This window comes from Catharus ustulatus, chromosome 3 (assembly GCF_009819885.2).
Source record: "Catharus ustulatus isolate bCatUst1 chromosome 3, bCatUst1.pri.v2, whole genome shotgun sequence".
Taxonomy (NCBI): domain Eukaryota; kingdom Metazoa; phylum Chordata; class Aves; order Passeriformes; family Turdidae; genus Catharus; species Catharus ustulatus.
The window spans coordinates 32681266-32699797 of NC_046223.1; the positions used below are offsets into that span (position 1 = coordinate 32681266).

The 18532-nt window shown below is 49.1% G+C and overlaps 1 protein-coding gene across 1 annotated transcript; it reads left to right on the forward strand.

Moving 5' to 3' along the window:
- The first annotated feature begins 48 nt into the window (after nucleotides 1–48).
- On the forward strand, nucleotides 49–17271 carry AARS2 (alanyl-tRNA synthetase 2, mitochondrial). Its single transcript, XM_033055844.2, has 22 exons — nucleotides 49–311; nucleotides 1080–1268; nucleotides 1928–2073; nucleotides 2771–2965; nucleotides 3480–3624; nucleotides 4059–4204; nucleotides 4506–4614; nucleotides 4942–4980; nucleotides 5611–5722; nucleotides 6263–6390; nucleotides 7132–7282; nucleotides 8911–9080; nucleotides 10058–10171; nucleotides 10556–10696; nucleotides 11303–11440; nucleotides 11843–11952; nucleotides 13040–13148; nucleotides 14628–14750; nucleotides 15090–15200; nucleotides 16052–16135; nucleotides 16272–16382; nucleotides 16757–17271. Exons 1-22 carry the CDS (start codon nucleotides 87–89, stop codon nucleotides 16919–16921), a joined length of 2961 nt encoding a protein of 986 aa, XP_032911735.1. The 5' UTR covers nucleotides 49–86; the 3' UTR covers nucleotides 16922–17271.
- The last annotated feature ends 1261 nt before the right edge of the window (nucleotides 17272–18532 follow it).

Consider the following 18532-nt stretch of genomic DNA (forward strand, 5'->3'; position numbering starts at 1 on the left):
AGCCCCGCCGCGCTGCTCCGCGTCCCGCCTCCCTCTCGCACCGCCCCTTCCGGGCGCCCCGGCGCCGCCATCCGCCGTGGGGCACCATGGCTGCGGCCGCCCGGCTGCGGCGGCGGCTGCTGCTGGCGGTGCCCTGGTGCTGGCGCTGCAGCCCCCGCCGCGGCGGGGCCGCCGGCCCGTCTGCGGGGCAGGTCCGCGCCGCCTTCCTGCGCTTCTTCGAGGAGCGCCACGGCCACCGCCGCCTGCCCTCGGCCCCCGTGCGGCCCCGCGGCGACCCGCGCCTCCTCTTCGTCAACGCGGGCATGAACCAGGTGCTCTCCCTGCTCCCGCACCTCCCCTCTGCGGCTCACCGGCGGCTCCGCAGGAGCGCGGCCCGGCTTGCGGTGTCCCCTGCCAGGGAGATATCCGAATTTTAGAGGGATTTTAGCGCCGTTTTTAGGGGCTTTTGAGATTTGGGATGAATTTTAGGGCCATGTTTTGGCCAATTTGGGGGCATTTTCCAGTTGAATTTGAAGCCCTTTTAATGCTGATTTTTTTCCCCATTTTGGGGCTTTCTTTGGGAAATTTTAGGGCGTTTTGGAGGAGAATTTGGGGGCTTTATGGGGAATTTTAGGGAGATTTGGGTGGGATTTTGGGTCCGTTTTTGGGGCCATTTTGGGAGATGCTGGGATGAAATTTTGGGGTTTTTTGAGGTTTTTTGGGGGAATTTGGGTCCCTTGTGGGGGATTTTTGGGCTTTTTTCGGGGGAATTTTTGGGGTATTTTCTGTAGAATTTTGGGGCTTTCTTGGGGGAATTTTAGGGGGATTTGCGGCCGTTTTGGGGGGGTGTTGCTTTGGCTGCCCGTGCTGCTGCGCTCCCAGACCCCTGTCATAGGGCTGTGGGAGTCTCCCTCGCTGGCCATAGTTAAGAACTGTCTGAACACAATCCCGTGCCGTGTGTTCTAGAGCTCGCCTTGCTTAAACAGGGGAGTTGGACCAGATGACCCACTGTGTCCCTTCCAGCCTGTGTTTCAGGAGCCCCATGTGCAGCCCCTTGCACTGGGTGACATCTGTCAATAGCGGCTGTGTCTCATTTCCAGTTTAAGCCCATTTTCCTGGGCACGGTGCACCCCCGGAGCGAGCTGGCCCAGCACCGGCGGGTGGTGAACAGCCAGAAGTGTGTGCGCGCAGGAGGGAAGCACAACGACCTGGATGATGTGGGCCGAGATACTTACCATCACACTTTCTTTGAGATGCTGGGAAACTGGTCCTTTGGGGATTACTTTAAGGTGAGGTGATAGGAGTGAGCCCTTTCTACGGGAAAACAGCCTTTCTTTCAGAGCTGTGCCACGGGACTGCCTGAGAACACATTTTGGTGAGATCCAGATTCATTCCTGGGGGCTCTGTGGCCTGGAACAGAGGTGGTCAGCTCATGGGCTCTGTTGCTGAATGTGTGCTGCAGACTCTTAAAGCACTCAGCCTGTCAAAGCTGTGACTAACACAAAAAAATCAAAGTTTTCTGTGAGAATGCCAGTGTTGACCACTTAATATGGTGAAAAGAGGTTACCAGTTCATTTGACGGGTATTGCTAGAAAGTTTGAAAAGGGAAGAAGAATAAAGGATGCTAGAAAAGGGAAGAAGAATAAAGGATGCTAGGTTTTTTAGGTAACAAATACATTTTTCTTTGGAAAGAAAATAATCCATGTAACTCTGCCGGTAAGCACATAGATGCACACCATGCTGAAGGTCTCACAACATTTTAGGAATGTCAGTTTTCCACTGGCTGCAGTGAGTTGTCTCACTCTCCTGACCTTCACCCTGCTCTTTACAATACACCTGACAATTAGAAAGGGAGAGAAACAGCTGAAATTAACTTTTGTTGTTTGACTCCCATTGTAAAGACCCTTCCTGAATTACTGTGCTTCATTTATGTTCCCTACCTGCTCAGGAGGAGGCATGTAGCATGGCCTGGGAGCTCTTGACAGAGGTCTATGAGATCCCCAGAGATCGTCTCTACGTCACCTATTTTGGTGGAGACGCCTCGCTGGGGCTGAGTGCTGATGAGGAGTGCAGGGACGTGTGGCTCCGCCTGGGGTAAGTGTGTTAGAGAAGAGGTTCTGAGCAGCAGGTGCTCACATTTCACTTTCCACAGTTTTACATTTGCTCTCAGGGGTCAGAGATTATGTTTTAAACCCATTTTGTGTCTGATTTCTTTGGGCTTTTAAAAGTCATCTGGGCTCTGAGCTCACTGAGTCTCTTGAACTTTTGGTTAGTTCTCAGGTAATATCAGTAGGGATGAGTATGTGCCTGAAACTGGCTGGCCTGGGTGAAGTGTGTACAGGATCTCCAATCCTTTGCTTCCTCTCCATCTTCAGTGGGAGGGGGCAGCCATTGCAGAGTGCACTGCTGTGCTTTGAAGGGAACTTATTCCAGGCTGTATGTTGGCTTTGAATCCAAGGCAGCCAGCTCTGTGCCACTGATGGTGTTCAGGTCTTGCCTCTGCTCCAAAGAGTAAAGTGCTCCACAGACCCAGTGGAGAGCCTGTCTTGGTCAGCAGGGCCAGGCTGTGTTTGCCAGTCATTCTGGCCTGAGACTAGGGTCCTGTCTGGTTTGGCCCGCTTAATCTCACTAAAGAGAGTAATTCTGTGTGAGCAGAAGCAGAGGAATTCTGATGTGTTTGCTTATTGAGTCTGTAGCAGGAAGAAGGTATTCGTTTCTTCAGCTTTCTCTGTGATCTAGGCTACTGTGTGCTTTGTGTGTATGCTTCACCTTTGTTGTTTACCTTTCCCAGGGTTCCTGCCAGTCACGTGCTTCCTTTCCCATTGAAGGATAACTTCTGGGAGATGGGAGACACAGGTCCCTGCGGTCCTTGCACAGAGATCCATTATGATCACGTGGGTGGTGGCAGAAATGCTGCAGCACTGGTGAACCAGGGCAACCCTGATGTAGTAGAGATCTGGAACTTGGTCTTCATGCAGTACAGCAGGTACCAAGCATCTCATCTGAACTCCAGAGCCTTTCCCCTAGCCCGACTCCAAAGTCATGTGTATATCCTCAGACTTATCACTGTTTTCCAGAAGGTGGCAATACTAGGGAAAGAGAGAAGCTATGGAGATTTGTCCAGCATGGCTCTTGGTCCCATTTGCTTTATTTCTCTGTCTTCAACCTTCACTGCCTATTCTCCCTTAATACTGTCTTCCAGAGAGATCTGCAGCTGCCAAGAGGAGGAGGAGGAGAAGGCCTTTGGCCCTGTTAGGGAAGGCATTTTTGCTTACATTGCAGCCTATCCTGACTCTGTGATGGTCAGATCCTGGCTGCCTGATGGGGCCAAGACAGGCTGCTGTCACTGTTGTCCCTGAGCTTCCTTATGCTGGGTCACCCACTGTTTCCATCCCCTGTCACTTTCCCATTCTCTTTGATTCACCTGTTCCTTATTTTTGCCCATGAGCTGATTCTTGCTTCTCTTTTGCCTTTTTTTATTTTTCCTGCCCGGGTGACAGAGAGGTGGAGGGGAATCTCCTTCCCTTGCCACAGCACCATGTGGATACAGGAATGGGTCTGGAAAGGCTGGTGACAGTTCTGCAGAACAAACGCTCCAACTATGACACAGATCTCTTCACTCCCATCTTGGATGCCATTCACAAGGTGATGGTGCTTCTGCTTAGTCACAGCTCAACAAAAGCTCCTTGAACAGACACTTACTGCTGGGTAGCATAGTACAGTCTTCTCTGAATATTACTGAGCAGTATGTTGAGACGGGGTTATGTCCTGCCAAGTCCAATGCAGTGTTCTAGAAAAAAGAGAGAATTCCAGTTTGGAAATCTGCTGGAATATCAGCACTGCTGATTCATTTTTCATTCAAAGTGTGTTAAATTTCTCAGTGCCAGGGCATTGGCTGACCTGTGTTAGGTACAGAAGTCTTGGTTTGTAGTGCTGTCAAAGGATTTAATGAGTACATCCTAGGTACACAAAGTTCAGAGGCAGTTGGAAAATATGTCAGGCGTGACTGTCTGCCTCTTTCATTGAAACTTCTGCAGCCATTACATTTTGCTGATTTGTCTCCCTACTTTCCCTTTTAGGGCTGCAGGGCACCCAGATACCAGGGTTTGGTGGGGGATGCTGATGTTGGGCGTGTGAACATGGCCTACCGCGTGGTGGCGGATCACGTGCGCACCCTGTGCGTGTGCATCACTGATGGCATCTACCCAGGCTTCACTGGAGCAGAGTAAGGACATAAGGAAATGGCATGGCATGGAGGATGTTAGGTCTAGAAAGGAATATGAACAGCCAGGGAAGAGGTTCTTGTGTGGGCCCTAAAGAGGGAGTGCATGAGCTTTTGGGGAGGGAGGAAGATGAGCGTTGGGAAGCGATTCCAATCTGCAGACTTCCCCTTGGATGGGTGTAGAGTGTTGGGAGCAGTTGGCCTGTGCTGGTGAATCAGACCAGAGAGGCTGAGGGATGCTGGATGTGGGAGCTGGGCAGAGATGCTCACAAGGCTGCCTGAGGAATCCTGCACTGTTTTTCAGACTGGTGCTGCGTCGGATCCTGCGCAGGGCTGTACGCTTTTGCTCCGAAGTTCTACAGGCTCCACCTGGGCTCCTGGCCTCCCTAGTCCCTACTGTTGTGGAAGTGCTGGTGAGTAAAACTGCTGTCTTGGGGGAAAAAGGTCATCACACATCCTGTTCAGCCCCACGTCTGTTTTCTGCATGCTGTCAGGAGTCAGTCTGGGATGTGAAGGAGCTCCGGGAAGATGTACCTGATGCTGTGCATTCCAGCATTAAAAACCTCTTGTCCCCGTATCAGTTGTGATGGGAGGGAGGGGGCGTGGTGTCATCAGTGGTACAGTCAGCTCAAGCATGTGTAAATGTATGCAAGTAACCTGTATAATGTTTGTGACATGCTGCGAGATCCCCTGAGGAAGATGCTGAGGATGTTATCACTAACTGAAGCTCACTTCCACAGGGAGATGCATACCCAGAGCTGACAAGGAATGCCAACCAGGTGAGTAATGTGGAATCCCTGTCTCATTATCTTTGTGAGGACTGCTCTCGCCGTTGGGACTTAGCTGGAGGAGTTTACGTAGCCTCCTCCATAACAGCGTTCTCGTGGGTGGGCCGAGATGCACTGGGCACAAGAAGTATCTGTGGCAGATTTCTATGTGGGAGCTCCATTAGATCCTTACCAGGGACTGCATGTCCTGTGTAAGAGGGCTGTTGTTCTAAAAAATCTACAGTAGCTTTTTATGTTGTGTGCGAGTACAGCCTGTCCTCGCCTGGGTACCCTTTGTCTAAAGTGGAGTGATGATTTAAGGCTAGTCCCAGCTTGCTTCTCCTGACAGCAACTTCTCTGGCTGTTCCAGACATACAGCTGTAATTGGGTCACAGATATGAATGCCCAATAGGGAACATTTGTCAGCTTAAAGCCTTCCCTGCGTGGATGGTCAATATTTCCTTGACAGGAATGGTGACAGGAGGCACAATGACTTTGGCACTGTTCAATAATGCATCGGAGCCGTGTTGTGATGGATGCATGCAGAACAAAAAGGCTGGTTGACATGCTTTGAGCTGACTGAGCAGGGCTGAGCTGAGCTGGGGAACTCCCTGGTTAACCCTTCTTCTGATCCTTGGGCAGATCAAGGATATCATCAATGACAATGAGGCTGCATTCCTGTCCTCCCTGGAGCGTGGGAGGCGCATCATCGAGCGGACTGTGCAGCAGATGGAGCCCTCCACAAATTTCCCAGGTGACTGTCCCTCTTCTGACAAGCTGCACTTAGAGACAGTTTACTCCAGGTCCTCACAAGCATTTCAGTCAAAACTGGTGGATGTTTGCTACCCCTTCATTTCCTGTGACTGTCTAGCCCCAGAGAAAGGAGCAGATGTTCCTTTCTTCAGATTTGCGTTTGTTTTCTAGTACTTTGTCCTCACAACAAACTGGGCACCTGGCAAGTTAGAAACACTCCCTTGCTGTTTTATTGATTGATCAATGAGGTCATTGTAAGACGCAGCTGAGAGGAGTAGCACAGGACCCAACTAGTGCAGCTGCCTGTCTAGATGTGCTGTACCGAATTTTAGCAGGAATGGGGCTGTGGAGCATTATTAATACTCAGTCCCGTGCAAGAACAACTCCACTGCTTCTCTTCCCCATTAACTGTACAGTTGCACACAAAACAGGTGGATCCAGTTACCAAAGCACACACTAGATTGGTCCATCCAGACAAATCTAGAGATGCCTTTGCTTTCTGTGTTCACACAGAGTTCTTGTCCTTCTTTTTGTCTTACAGCTGAAGTAGCCTGGTCTCTTTATGGGAGTTTAGGATTCCCTCTGGATCTGATTGACTTGATGCTTGAAGAGAAGGGAATCAGTTTGGATTCTGCTGCTTTTAATGAACTTGCTCTGGAAGATGCAAAGGTAAGGAGTATTCTGACCTGCCTTGTCAGAATAATTCAAAGCCTTACCTGTCTTCTGAGAACATGGAAGCAGGATCCCTTTCACTGTTGAGGCTCTTCAGAGCACCAGAGGGCTACATGCCTTCTCCCTGAAGGGAAAGTGAGTCTGAAATAGCAGTGTCATCACAATCCCCTTGTTTCTGAATGTGGAACTGAAGTATTGGTTGGTGATTTTTCTTCAGGTATTTTATGATGCTGACTGCTGCTGGAGTGAAGGTTATAAAATATTTATGTAGGTTAGGACAGTTGTCTGTTTAGTCATGTAGTCTAACTTCTCACACAAATAGAACCAGCTTAGACAGCTCAAGCAGCAAATTGTTTATTAAGAGTGTACAAAATCTCCTTGATCTCTGTAGTGCTGAAATACTTGCACTGCCCACCCACCACCACCACTCCCCAGTGCAGTAATTGGTTTGAGGCCCTGCTCTCTTGAGCTTTAATGGCCTGGAAGCTTCACAGCTACACAGCAAGTGGTGCCAGGAGGGATGTGTTAACAGTTGGTATGACCTGGCTCAAGGCTAGCACAGAGTGGTATTCAGTGCTTGAAGGGATGGGGTTAGTTAGCAGTAGTCTACATCAGCCTGGATCTGAACAAGCCTTTTCCATGAAGGTGGAAGAAGTCGTTCCCAGCCTTATACCTCCAGTTACTTGTTTGCTTGCCCCCAGGGATCTCCCATCTAACTTTGCCTTTGCTTTGCTGCAGCGGAAGGCTGGTGGCCTGCAGGCAGGACAGCCAGGGAACACAAACACCCACCTGGATGTGCACTCTCTGGCTTGGCTGCAGCGCAGCAACGTGCCTGCTACTGATGACTCTCCAAAGTATGCCTACAGGCTGGGGCAGCACGGGCAGTACGGTGAGTGCCTGCCCACCTGCAGAGCCAGCACTGCTGGAGTCCCTCGCATGACTGCTTTTTCTGCCACATTTTTCCCTACCCCTGTACCTCATCCCAAACTGGATGCTGTGGGTATGTCCCTAGGAAGGCTCTGGGTTGGTGACAAGGCTGAGCTCAGGGTTGGCAACACTGGGTGCTGTGGTGAAACAGGGATTGTTGATTTCTCCTAGAGATAAGTCTGTCTCCAACAATTGGGTTTCTGGGTGTGTGCACTCGGGAGAAAGAAGGATAAATTGCGCAAAGGTTTTAGGTAGTTGTGTGAAACCGTGCCCTTGCTGTTTCCGTGGCAGACCACTAGGTGCCAGCGCAGGCTTTTGGTCATCTAGGGTAACTGCGGTTGCTGATGCTCTATGGAAGGCATGAGGATGAGCCACAGGGCGCAAGAGGTGATGTGGCTGTCACAGACAATTAGAGATGGCTGGGTACAGCCAACTCCCTTTTACCCAGTGTGCTGGCGGCAGCCCACGCTAAGCAGAAAGTGAGGTAATTTAAGCTATATATACTGCAGCAAGAACACAACAGAGGAAAAAAGCCTGGCATAGACATTGGCTGAACTCTCCAAGCTAGAACTGTCCCACCTTCTCAGCTTCTGAATCATGGAATAATTTGGATTGAAGGGGATCTCTAGATGTCCAATTTCTTGTTAAAAGTAACATCAGTTGGCTCACACTGCTTAGAGCCTTGTCCATTTAAGTTTTCAGTATCTTCAGGGACAAAAATCTTACAGCCTGTTCTCTGTTCCCTGTTCTTTATCACTCTTAGTGTGTAAAGGCTTTTTTCTTTATGTACAGCTCATCAGGCAGGCAGCCTTCCTTGCTGCAAGGGCACCCTGCTAGCTTGTGTTCAGCTTGCTCCTGGGAACCTGAGATTTCTGTCAGCTCATTTCTGTAGAGTGCTCAGATGCCTTCAAAAAACAGTCCAGTTCTTCAGTGTATCAGCCAGTCCCTGCCAATTAAGTGGGATATGGGTACATCCCATTTTGTCATGGGTAGTCATTACTGAAGGTGTTAAGTGGTGTTGTCCCTTACATCAGCCACCAAGTAGCACTACTGGTAGCTGAATATCAGCTGAACATTGAACTATTGAACGATTGTCACTGGGGCCCTCTGCCCAGCCAATTACACACCCACCTTATGGTCCACTTGTCTGTAGTGCCCAAGTTTGGGTTCAAGGACCCCACAGGAGAGCATATTAGAAGCTTGCTGTATCCAGGAAGGTGACGTCTCTGCTGTTCCCTATCCACAACATCTTCATAAAAGTCAGTCAGGTTTACCAAGCTTGCAGTGTAGCAAGATGCAGATGAGTCTGTGCCACATTCTCTTCTACCAGGCTCATTTGGAGCCAGGTTGGATGTCCCTGCCTGCTTAGCTGCTGCTCAGCAGTTCTGTCATTAGATAAGAGAGGGGTGACTTAGTTCCAGTCCTTTGTCCTTTCTGCCAGTAGCTGTTCTTCTCCTACCAAGGCCAAGTGCCAGCTTTCAGTATAGCCCGGGAGGTTGGCAGGGTTGGCACGGGGAAGTGATCCCTCCTTTCCTGTTGCAATCTGACAGGCTGTATGCACTAACTGCTGCTGTCTTCTTCCCCTGACAGAGTTCAGCCCCTGCCAGGCCACTATCTTGATGCTGTACAGAGATCAGTCTCTCCATAAGGAGGTTGGGGCAGGGCAACGCTGTGGTGTCATCTTGGACAGGACTAACTTCTATGCAGAGCAGGGAGGGCAAGACTCTGACCAAGGCTACATGATACGTTTAGGACAGCAGGTAAGGCCCTTTGCTGCCTAACCCAAGGCTGCCATGAGTTCTGAGGCCAGGCAGAATTCCCGAAGGGATGGGTTGTTCTACTGTGTTAATTTACAAGCTGCTGACTCTTGACAGTTCCCTTGGCTTAGAATCAGAGTTGGTGGGGTAAGGCAGAATCAGCAGTAACTTCACAAGGGCATTCTTGCTCCTCTGGTTGTCTCTCACAGCCCTTTGCATTTCATCTTGCTGAGGAGGATAATAGTCTTCTCAGGTCTTCCTTCAGTGTGCTGTGTTTTTGCCAGCTGGGGTTGTAATGCTAAGGGAAGGCAATCATTGATCAGAGAATCTATGAACTGAGTAACTTCTCTCTGGTCAGTCCTGGACAGCTGCAAGTGCTGCCTGACCTGAGACCCGGTGCAAAAACTCTTATTTCTCGTAAGAGCGTCAGGGAGGACATCCACTTCTGGAGCAAGTTCCTTCAGCCTTGCCAAAGGGACAGCTTTGACCCTGTCCTGGGGAGTTACACAGGGTGCAGCCTTTTCTCCTTTCCCTATTTCCAGCTCTTGATAAGCAGTCCTGGGCCTTTTTAGCCTTGCAGAGTGTTAGAGTGCTTCTCCCCAAGCTCAAGTGGTGGTCCAATTTTGTTGCCATTCCAGTGAGGCAGGAATGGTACCTTGGATGCCAGAGATAGGTGCCTTGGCAGATGCTGTTCATTTTCTCATGGATGAGCATACTTAAGAAAATTTGTCAGCATGGATGGTGTTACTGCCCCTCCACTGCAAGCTGGCAGCCTCAACATACTGTGTAGTGAGTGGCTGGGTACAGGCGAGGTTGAGACACTTTGGTTATGTTTGCAGTAAGCTGCTCTCTGCTTTTCCCACCCCATCCCTGTCTTTTAGGGATTGGTGGAAACTCTGTTTCCCATTCGGGTCAAGGTACATAGACAGGTATTTGAATCTTCCCTGTATCCTAACTCATTTTTCTGTCTCTTTGCTCAGGATGTGCTCTTCCCTGTAGAGTCAGTTCGTCTCTGTGGTGGCTACGTGATCCATGAGGTCACTGCTGTGGAAGCCCTGCGTGCTGGTGACCAAGTGCAGCTCTTTGTGGATGAGGTGATCACTTAATGTTCTTAACCTTTTCCTTATGATGTCCTAAGTAACCTGGGCACACCAGGTCTTTGTCCCTGTATCCTTGAGACTGTTCATCATAGTGTGCAGTGGGAAGGAGATATCACAACTGACTCTGTAATCTTTGTGAACCATTGGTCTGTACAAAAGTATCCAGCCTACCCTTTACTGTTTTACGAAGATGATCCCATGGAAAAAGGAGTTAGATCTGCCCTGTCACATAACTAATCTGACAGCTGTACTACCCGTTGTTTTTCCTCCATCTTCTCTATCCCCTCACATGCAGCCTTTTCCTTATCTCTTCGTGCCATCCCGTTTCCCTGAGCTGTGGAGAGCCAGCACTCCGTGCTAACTGGTGTGTGCTTTCAGGCGCAGCGCCTGGCCTGCATGACGAACCACACTGCCACGCACCTGCTGAACTTCGCGCTCCGGCGTGTGCTGGGTGACAGCACCGAGCAGCGGGGGTCCCACGTGACGGCAGAGCGGCTGCGCTTCGACTTTGACACCAAGGTGACTCTGAAGTCCAGTTTCCTAGTTCTCAGCTGTACCAACATTCCAGCACAGCTCTTCTCTCCAGGGATTTTTCCTCTCCCCATAATCACTCCTTTAGAGACAAGTCACATTTTATCTGAGTGACGAAGCCTGGTCCTCTGGACGTGGCTGTGTCCATTTTGCATTGACCTGACCCTGAGCAGGGCTTGCTGAGGGGATGAATGGGAGTCAGAAGGGAAAGCAAGGCCAGTGGTCATGGGACTGACACAAAATAGTGTAAAGGAGTCTTTGAGAGATGCTGCTTAGCTGTGGCACATAGCTGGTGTCTGTAATTTGTGAAGCTTTGGGTCAGGCTGAGTGCTGACTCTGGTAACCTGTCACTCATTCCAGTATCTCATTTGAAGAATTTGGCTGATGCTCTTGCATCAAAAATCCTTATCTCTCATGGGAGGAGAAGGTGGGAGGGCCATGATGTTCACAGTTCCCTTTCACAAGCAGAGATGATGAGATGCAGGGGAAGAGTGGTGTGCCCAAGCTGAGTCATCTGGTGGCTGTGCCCCAGTTCTCCCTCCTTCGCTACCTCTCAGGAGGCTTCTCCTGAGTGTAGCTGATTTGCTTCCTCAGGGCCATGTGACTGTGGAGCAGCTGCAGCAAGTGGAGCAGGTGGTCCAGGATCTGATCCAAAAAAATGAGGTGGTGCATATGGCTGAAGTCCCCCTCACACAGGCAAGAAGAGTTCAGGGACTCCGAGCAGTGGATGAGGTATGACGGAATGGCAGCACACATCTTCATGAGCCTTCTCCTTCAGCAGGAATCATCTGAGACACGAGATGTTGACACAACATGTTTCTGCAAGGGAATTGTCTCCTAAAACTCAGAAGGGAAAATAGGACAGAGATGAGATCTCAGGGCACTGTTGTAAAACATGGAGACCGGTGATGCACAGGCTTTCTGTTTATGCCTGTGGACCAAAAGCCTTTGTTACCAATAGTTTCCTTTTCCCTATTGGTGGCTGGATGTGGGGGAGAAGCAGTGCCACCCCTGACTCAGGGGCTGCTCTAGAATAGGGGAAAAATGAGGCAGACACCTGAAGCCATGTAGTTAGTCTGTAGGTGCCCCTGAACAACCATGTTGTTAGCTGCTGATCCCTGTCTCCTCTGTCAGGGCTATCCAGACCCAGTGAGGATAGTGTCCCTGGGGGTCCCTGTGGAGAATGTGCTGACCTGTGACTCTGAGGCTGCAATGCAGACCTCTGTGGAGCTCTGCTGTGGGACGTAAGTTACTTTTATTTGCAGCCAGTTTTGTGGGCACTAGTGGCTGAGGTACAAACATCACTACAAGCTTACCTCCCTCTCCCTGTTAAACTAAGTTTCCTCACTGGAAAAATATTGGGAGGACAGGATGGGCTAGTTACAAAGCTTTGGAAGTTCCAGGGTGAGCAAACTTTAATGAAATGCGCAGCATTTTTCCTTACTTCATGGTCTGAAACTAACCTGGAAGCCACAGAGCACCAGCAGAATATGGAAAGGCTGTGTGTGACCTGTCACCCCAGGGTTGTGGTGCTTTACCTTTGGGATTGCAGAAGAGTTGGGGACCCGGCTGAAGGCTCCAATTCAGCTGTGAGAACTTGAGACTGCTCTGATTATTTTAATTAATTATCTTCATTCTCTTCTGCTTTTAGCAGTAATGAGAGTAGAAGAAAAGCTAATCAGTCTTAGGACAGTGCTGACACCAAAAGAAGGTGACAAACTGGCCTGAGAGCAGATAGAGCTGGAAATGAGCAATTTTCTAGCCATGAGATCTTCTTGTGGGAGTAGTAGGACAAGAAACTGCATGGGAGAAGAGATGATCAGTTCTTATGAAGATGTCTGGAATGATTACTTGTGGTAAAAGAACCTGAGGCACTATAGTTTTCATATGCAGTACTGAATAAACAAGAAGGAAAAGGGAGGTTGTGAGTGTCCTGAGACTGCACAACTGTCCTTTGTCTGGAGTCTACTGGCCAGGCAGTGAGCTGGCCTGACAAGACAGTGGTGGAGTAGCAGCTGAGGAGAAAGAGAAAAATGCCAAATCATCTCACTGCTGGAGGAGAGGAGAGGAGGATAGAACTTGGCTGCACCATTTAACTGGAGCCTGCTGGTCAGGTAGCACAGAGGTTCCTGTGGAGTAACCTCAACTCTGCTTTCTCTTGCCTGACAGGTACCATCAGGATTTTAGGAATGGGAAAGGATTCAAGGTATTGGGATTAGGATTAGGAAAAGGCTGCTGAGCTTTAGAGTTTTTGGAAAAGAAAGCAGGGTTCCTGATTTCTGTTTGCAAAGAGCAACTTGCTTTCTTTCCTATTCTCTGCTGACGTTTTAGGCACCTTCTGCAAACAGGATCTGTGGAAGATCTGGCTATCATCAGCGAGCGTCAGCTTGTCAAAGGGATTAGCCGTGTCATTGCAGTGACAGGGGGACAAGCCAAAGAGGTAAGAAAGAAGGAACTGAGATTTCTGCCATGTCAAGGCATGCCAGAAGGACCAAACTTTGTAGGATCCTCATACACAATTAGTTCCCCACTGCTTTGGTTGGAGCATCCCTGCTGTGCCCACATCTGGCTTCCTGCTTCAGCCTTGCTACTGAACCTCACTATTCACCTTCTTTCCCTCCCATCGTAGTTCTCTGTTTCCTTGACCTTCATTTCTCCCTTCAGATCCCCTTTTCCAAAATAAAAACTTGCACAAAATATCAGGAAGCCTCTGGTCTATAAATTGCAATCCCCCAGTAGGTATTTTAAGGTGTAATTCTTTGTGCATTGATTTCACCTCCTGTCTATCACAGTTGGATTTGCGCTTTATGATTACAGGGTTGTGGCCTCATTTTTACAACCCTTTTGCTTCCTTTCTTTAGTCTTTTTCTTGCTAAACTGTGATTCTGGTCAGGATGGTTCTGTATAAAAAGTAAGCAACCTACTATTGTGTTTGTGAGATCACTCTGTCCTTTGAGCATTTGGAAGTGTCAGGTGCCCCATAAGCCTTCCCTCTTCCTTTAGGGCTGCTGTCAGAGGAGAGTGACTCATAGTCACTGGAATTGGAAAGACTGAAGGCAAAGCCCACCCCTGCAAATCTGTTACTTTTTGGCTGGTCATCCCATGCATCTGTGTCCCAGAGAGGCTTTTCTTCATGCAGAAGAACAAAAAGCTGCAGGGCACATCTGCGTGTGACCTGGAGAGCCCCCAGGAGGAGCTCTGTGCAAGCGTTAATGAGACAAGGGACGCTGCAGGCAAGAGAGAATTACTTAAAACAAGGGTTGTGTATCTTAGCTAGGCAGAGCAGTCCTCTGCTGTCCTGCTCTGAAGTCTTCCAGGACCATCCTGGGCACAGAGATAGCAGGGAAGAAATGCTCCAAACCATAAGGATTGGCACTGGTGAAAATAGCTTGTAATAGCTGTTTTAAAAGTTATTCATAGTAGCATTATTGGTGAAAGCAATAAGAAATATATCAGGATAGATAAACTCAGAAAATATGCTTGAACAGCTGATAAGGTTTCTTTTAGTGTTAGTGTTTTTCTCTTGTTTATTCAGTCAGCTGTTTCAAGATTGCATTTGCTAATGGAAAAAACTTTCTAAGCTGCTCCATAGAGCTCCCCAGTTTTTTCTTCAATGAAATCCTGATGATTTTGGTGCAAATTTTTGAGGAAACATGAATTTCGACCATAAATACTACACAAAGCTCGACAGCTTGGTCTGCCTGAGTGTGACCATCTAGTGTTGGTTGCACATCTAGAGAGGAATGTTGTGTTTCAGAGTCTTGCAGAAACAGTCATTCCTAAACCATCTGTAGCTCTCTTCTTACTGGCTTCTGAGCAGCACTTGAGGGTTCTGACCTTTCTGTCTTTCTACTTTCTCCATCCCTGTGGGCTGTTTCTGTTACTGCATTTGAAGCATGCATTCATTCCATCTCTGCAGGCCCGGGAGGTAGGCCAGTGCTTGGCTACAGAAGTGGACTCTGTCTCCCTACGAATGAAGCAGAGGATCACCTCTATTCCTGAGATGCAGAACCTCTCCAAAGAAGTGGGCCAGTTGACCAAAGTAAGGATTACACTCCTGTACAGAAAGAGCCCAGCATGGGCACATGAGACACATGACTTTTTCCCTATCAGGTTCCCATCTTACCATGGTCAGTAGCCATGGCAAGTTGCTACCTGCTGTTACCTCTTTGTTCATAAGGATTTTTGCCAGTGTCCAGGTGGCTGTGTTGCACATGGCCAGCTGAAAAGAGAAGGCTGCTGAGCAGTGACTGGCTGCCCTGATCACATGGGTTGAAGCAGGTCTGGGAAGAGACCATGCTCCAGCCTGACCTTCCAGAGAACAAGCACTTTATGTCTAGGGGTACAGTTTAATGTTCTTACAGAGCAAACTGTCTTGCAGGTGGTGGCCAACGCTGCAATGCCCCAGTGGCAAAGAAAAGAGCTACAGACCATCCTGAAAGCACTACAGCGAACAGCCAACACAGCCGTCAAGAAACTGGAGCTGCAGCAGGTACTGAGGCAGCAGCACTCTGACTTGCAGCCAGCTGATAGCACTCACCAATGGACCTGGTGTCTCTGGCATGCTTCACAGCCACTCAGGATCTCAGAAGGCCAAAGAAAGCCCCTACAATCACACACAGTGCAACACAAGCCCTGTGTTGGGTTGATTTCACTGGCCATTGTTTATGGGGCTGTTGTTTAAAATGCAGAGAATGACTTGCTGGGCTTTCAGCAGCTGCAGAATTTCCATGTCTCCTTGCCTGTGAGAACAGAGAGCCCCATACCAGCACTTTTGGCCAACACCAATAGGCATTGGGCATCACCTCCTTGTTTATGCATGGAGAAGATGAGATGGTCCTCACAGTGGGCTTAACAAAGTTATACAGTCAGACAGTGGCAGGACAGAGTCTTTCTTCCAGCTACATGGATATTGCTGTGCTTCCCACATGTGTTTGTGTTCTGCCAATTTATGTTAAAAGTAGATTAGAAATACTTACTGGTAACTTAGAGATCTCAGGAAGAGTTATCACTTTCGTAAAGTAGGATCATCTTGCCACAGAAGCTTTCCTGAGACACGTGGCACTGTGTATAGGTCCAGGAGAGAGGCTGGGGACTGAATGAGTCACTCTCCATTCCTCTTCTGACAGGGGTTCATCATTGTATTTGGGGAAGGAGAGCTGTATAGGTCTCCACATGGAGATTTCAGTCTGGTAGTCTGACTTCAGCTATCAAACATCTCCTGTCCCACGGAGCAGTGCTTGCATTCCCTTTGTGTATATATTATATGGATATATCCCCATCCAGCTCACTGTGTGCCACCTGTAGGTAGCCCTTCAAAGTGCTGTGTTTTTCTCCCTCCAGGCTGAGAAGGCAGCACAAATCTTGCTAGCAAAATACAGCAACCAGCCCATCATCATTGATACTGTCCCAGCTGATTCCCTCTCTGTGAGTACTCCACATTCTTTGTTGGCCCAGCGGTACCTCAGGTGCTGCAAACAGCAAGAGGGAGCTGCTGGGAACATGTTCTGCTGGATGCTGGTCTTTGCTGTTGCCTGACCTCTCTTCTCCCTGCCTCTCCTAGATCCTAATGAAAGTAGTGAACCAGCTGTGTGACAAGTCTCCTGGCACATCCGTCTTGCTGCTCAGCCCTCAGGCTTCGGGTGAGGTGCTCTGTGCCTGTCAGGTATCCAAGGTAAGCAGAACCCTGGTAGAGACAAGGGGAACCTGTCTGCCAAGGGGGTCTGGACCCACTGCTCAGCAAGGCTTGAGGCTTTTCCTGGGGTTTTGCACAGTGTTGGTGGTTAATCACACCAGAGCAGGACCTGAGATGACTGTACTGGGACCAGATGTGCTTTCAGTCTCTACTGGGCACAGATATCCCTGGATCCTGCAGGCTGTGTTTGCCCAGGGGCAAGACACACCCCTTAACATGTAAGCTCAGCCTTTGTGGTCCTCACAGTCATTACTGCCTCAGGCTGAGTGAGGGGAGGATGCTGTTACCTTTCTTTATTCACAGACTGGAGGCTGCCCCACAGTTCAAATAACTTGCCTGTGTTTCTTCCCCAGAACTGCGTCCCCACGTTCTCTGCTGCTGACTGGGCCGTGGCTGTCTGTACACAGATGGAAGGGAAGGCAGGAGGCTCTCCCATTGTAGCTAAGGGCAGTGGAAATGCCAGGGGCATGCAGGGAGCCCTGACTACTGCACTGGAGTTCGCTCAGAGCAAACTGTGATGCTTTAGTACCAGGACAGCTGAATGCACCCAGCTGGACTCTTGATACCAAGCTTATATTCTGCCCATCTGAAAGAATTAGCAGCTGAACATTGCTGCAACCACTGCCTTGGAGCACTTGACTTCTGACCATCCAGGATCAGCAGAGACCCCCACTGTCAAAATTATGCTGCCTGTTCTCAGCACAAGCATTGGGGATGGAGCCTTGGAAAGCACTAGTTGCAGCAGCAGATCCTGCTTCTCCTGGAACACTGCAGATCTTGCTACAAGACCAGCACAGAGATTTTGTGAGAGTATGAGGAGTTGGCACTGTTATTTTAAAGCCATTAAAGGGTAGAGAGTATCGCCTGATATTTCTTGTTAGCTGCACCTTTTTTTTTCTGCTCTGGCAAAGGGGTTCATTGTGCCCCTGCAGCTCCAGAAGTCAGCACATACTCTTGTCTAAGTAGTTCCTTCCTACTGCAGAATTTACAACACCCCTGTGATTAAAAATGCTACTCTAATTTAGAAATTGGAGAAATCCCACGCTACTTCTGGACTCAGGCTTGCTAGGCTATGCAATGGGTAGTGCTGAAGCCAGTCCTCTGGGGACTGGAGCAAAATTGTTCCCCCTCTTCACCTCTTTGCTTTGGATGAGTGTTTTTATCTCTGTTTCTTCCTACCACTCCCTTGCAAGTCCTTCCTTCTGGCTTCTTACTGGCTCATACCTAAAAACCAACACTGATATGATGAGTTGTGAGAATGGAAACTGTTACTGTGTTTCAGCATGGAAATCCCTGCAGCAGGACTGTACCCTGCTTTGTGTTGAGGTGAGCAGGTCTTATAAAGTGGTTATTTTTCACAAGCAGTGGTGGACCCAGCAAATTGAATTCATAAAGGCATTTCAGACTTCAGTGTTAGTGATGTTGAGAGCTCCTGACCAAAGCATCATAATTTTAGATACAGTATTGACCTAAATAGAGATCATAACTGGTACCTGAGGCAAAAGTGCAACAGGATAGTGATATGAGCAGGTTTTCACCCTGTGAGCAGCAAGAGCAGCCTGACACAGATGAATTTCACCAGCAGGTAGGGTTTCCTGTTACTGTGAAGGGAAATGGAGGACCAGTGGCTGCCTGCTTTTGGGGAGAGAGGAAGGAGGGCTAGAAGCACAGTGATGCTGATGGATGGGCAGCAGGAAATGGCTGTCACATAGATACAGATTTAGTGAAGAGGATGTAGTGGGGAATGGCTGTGTCCGAATGAGAGGCTTCCCACTTAACTGTCTGCCTGAGGGAGGGGGAATAGCTGCTGTGAGCAGAGCCTCATTTCCCTTCTCTTCAGTGAACAGTTTATCTTAGGAGAAAAAGGGATGTGGACTTTGGGGGGCATCATTAGCAGATAAGGGGTTTTCTTCCATATCCCAGTGGTTGCCCAGCCCAAAATCTCATATGTGGTCCCTACAGCTTTACAAGGCAGCTGATTGTGCATTGGAAAGTGCTGGATATAAATATGAGGACTCAGAGGCAGAAGGAATGGGGACCCTTTGGAGGCTGGTGGTGTTCCCAGCTGTCCTCCCCTTCTCCCCTAGAATCCCTGACAGCTACAGCAAGAGTGCAGACCTTAAGCCTTT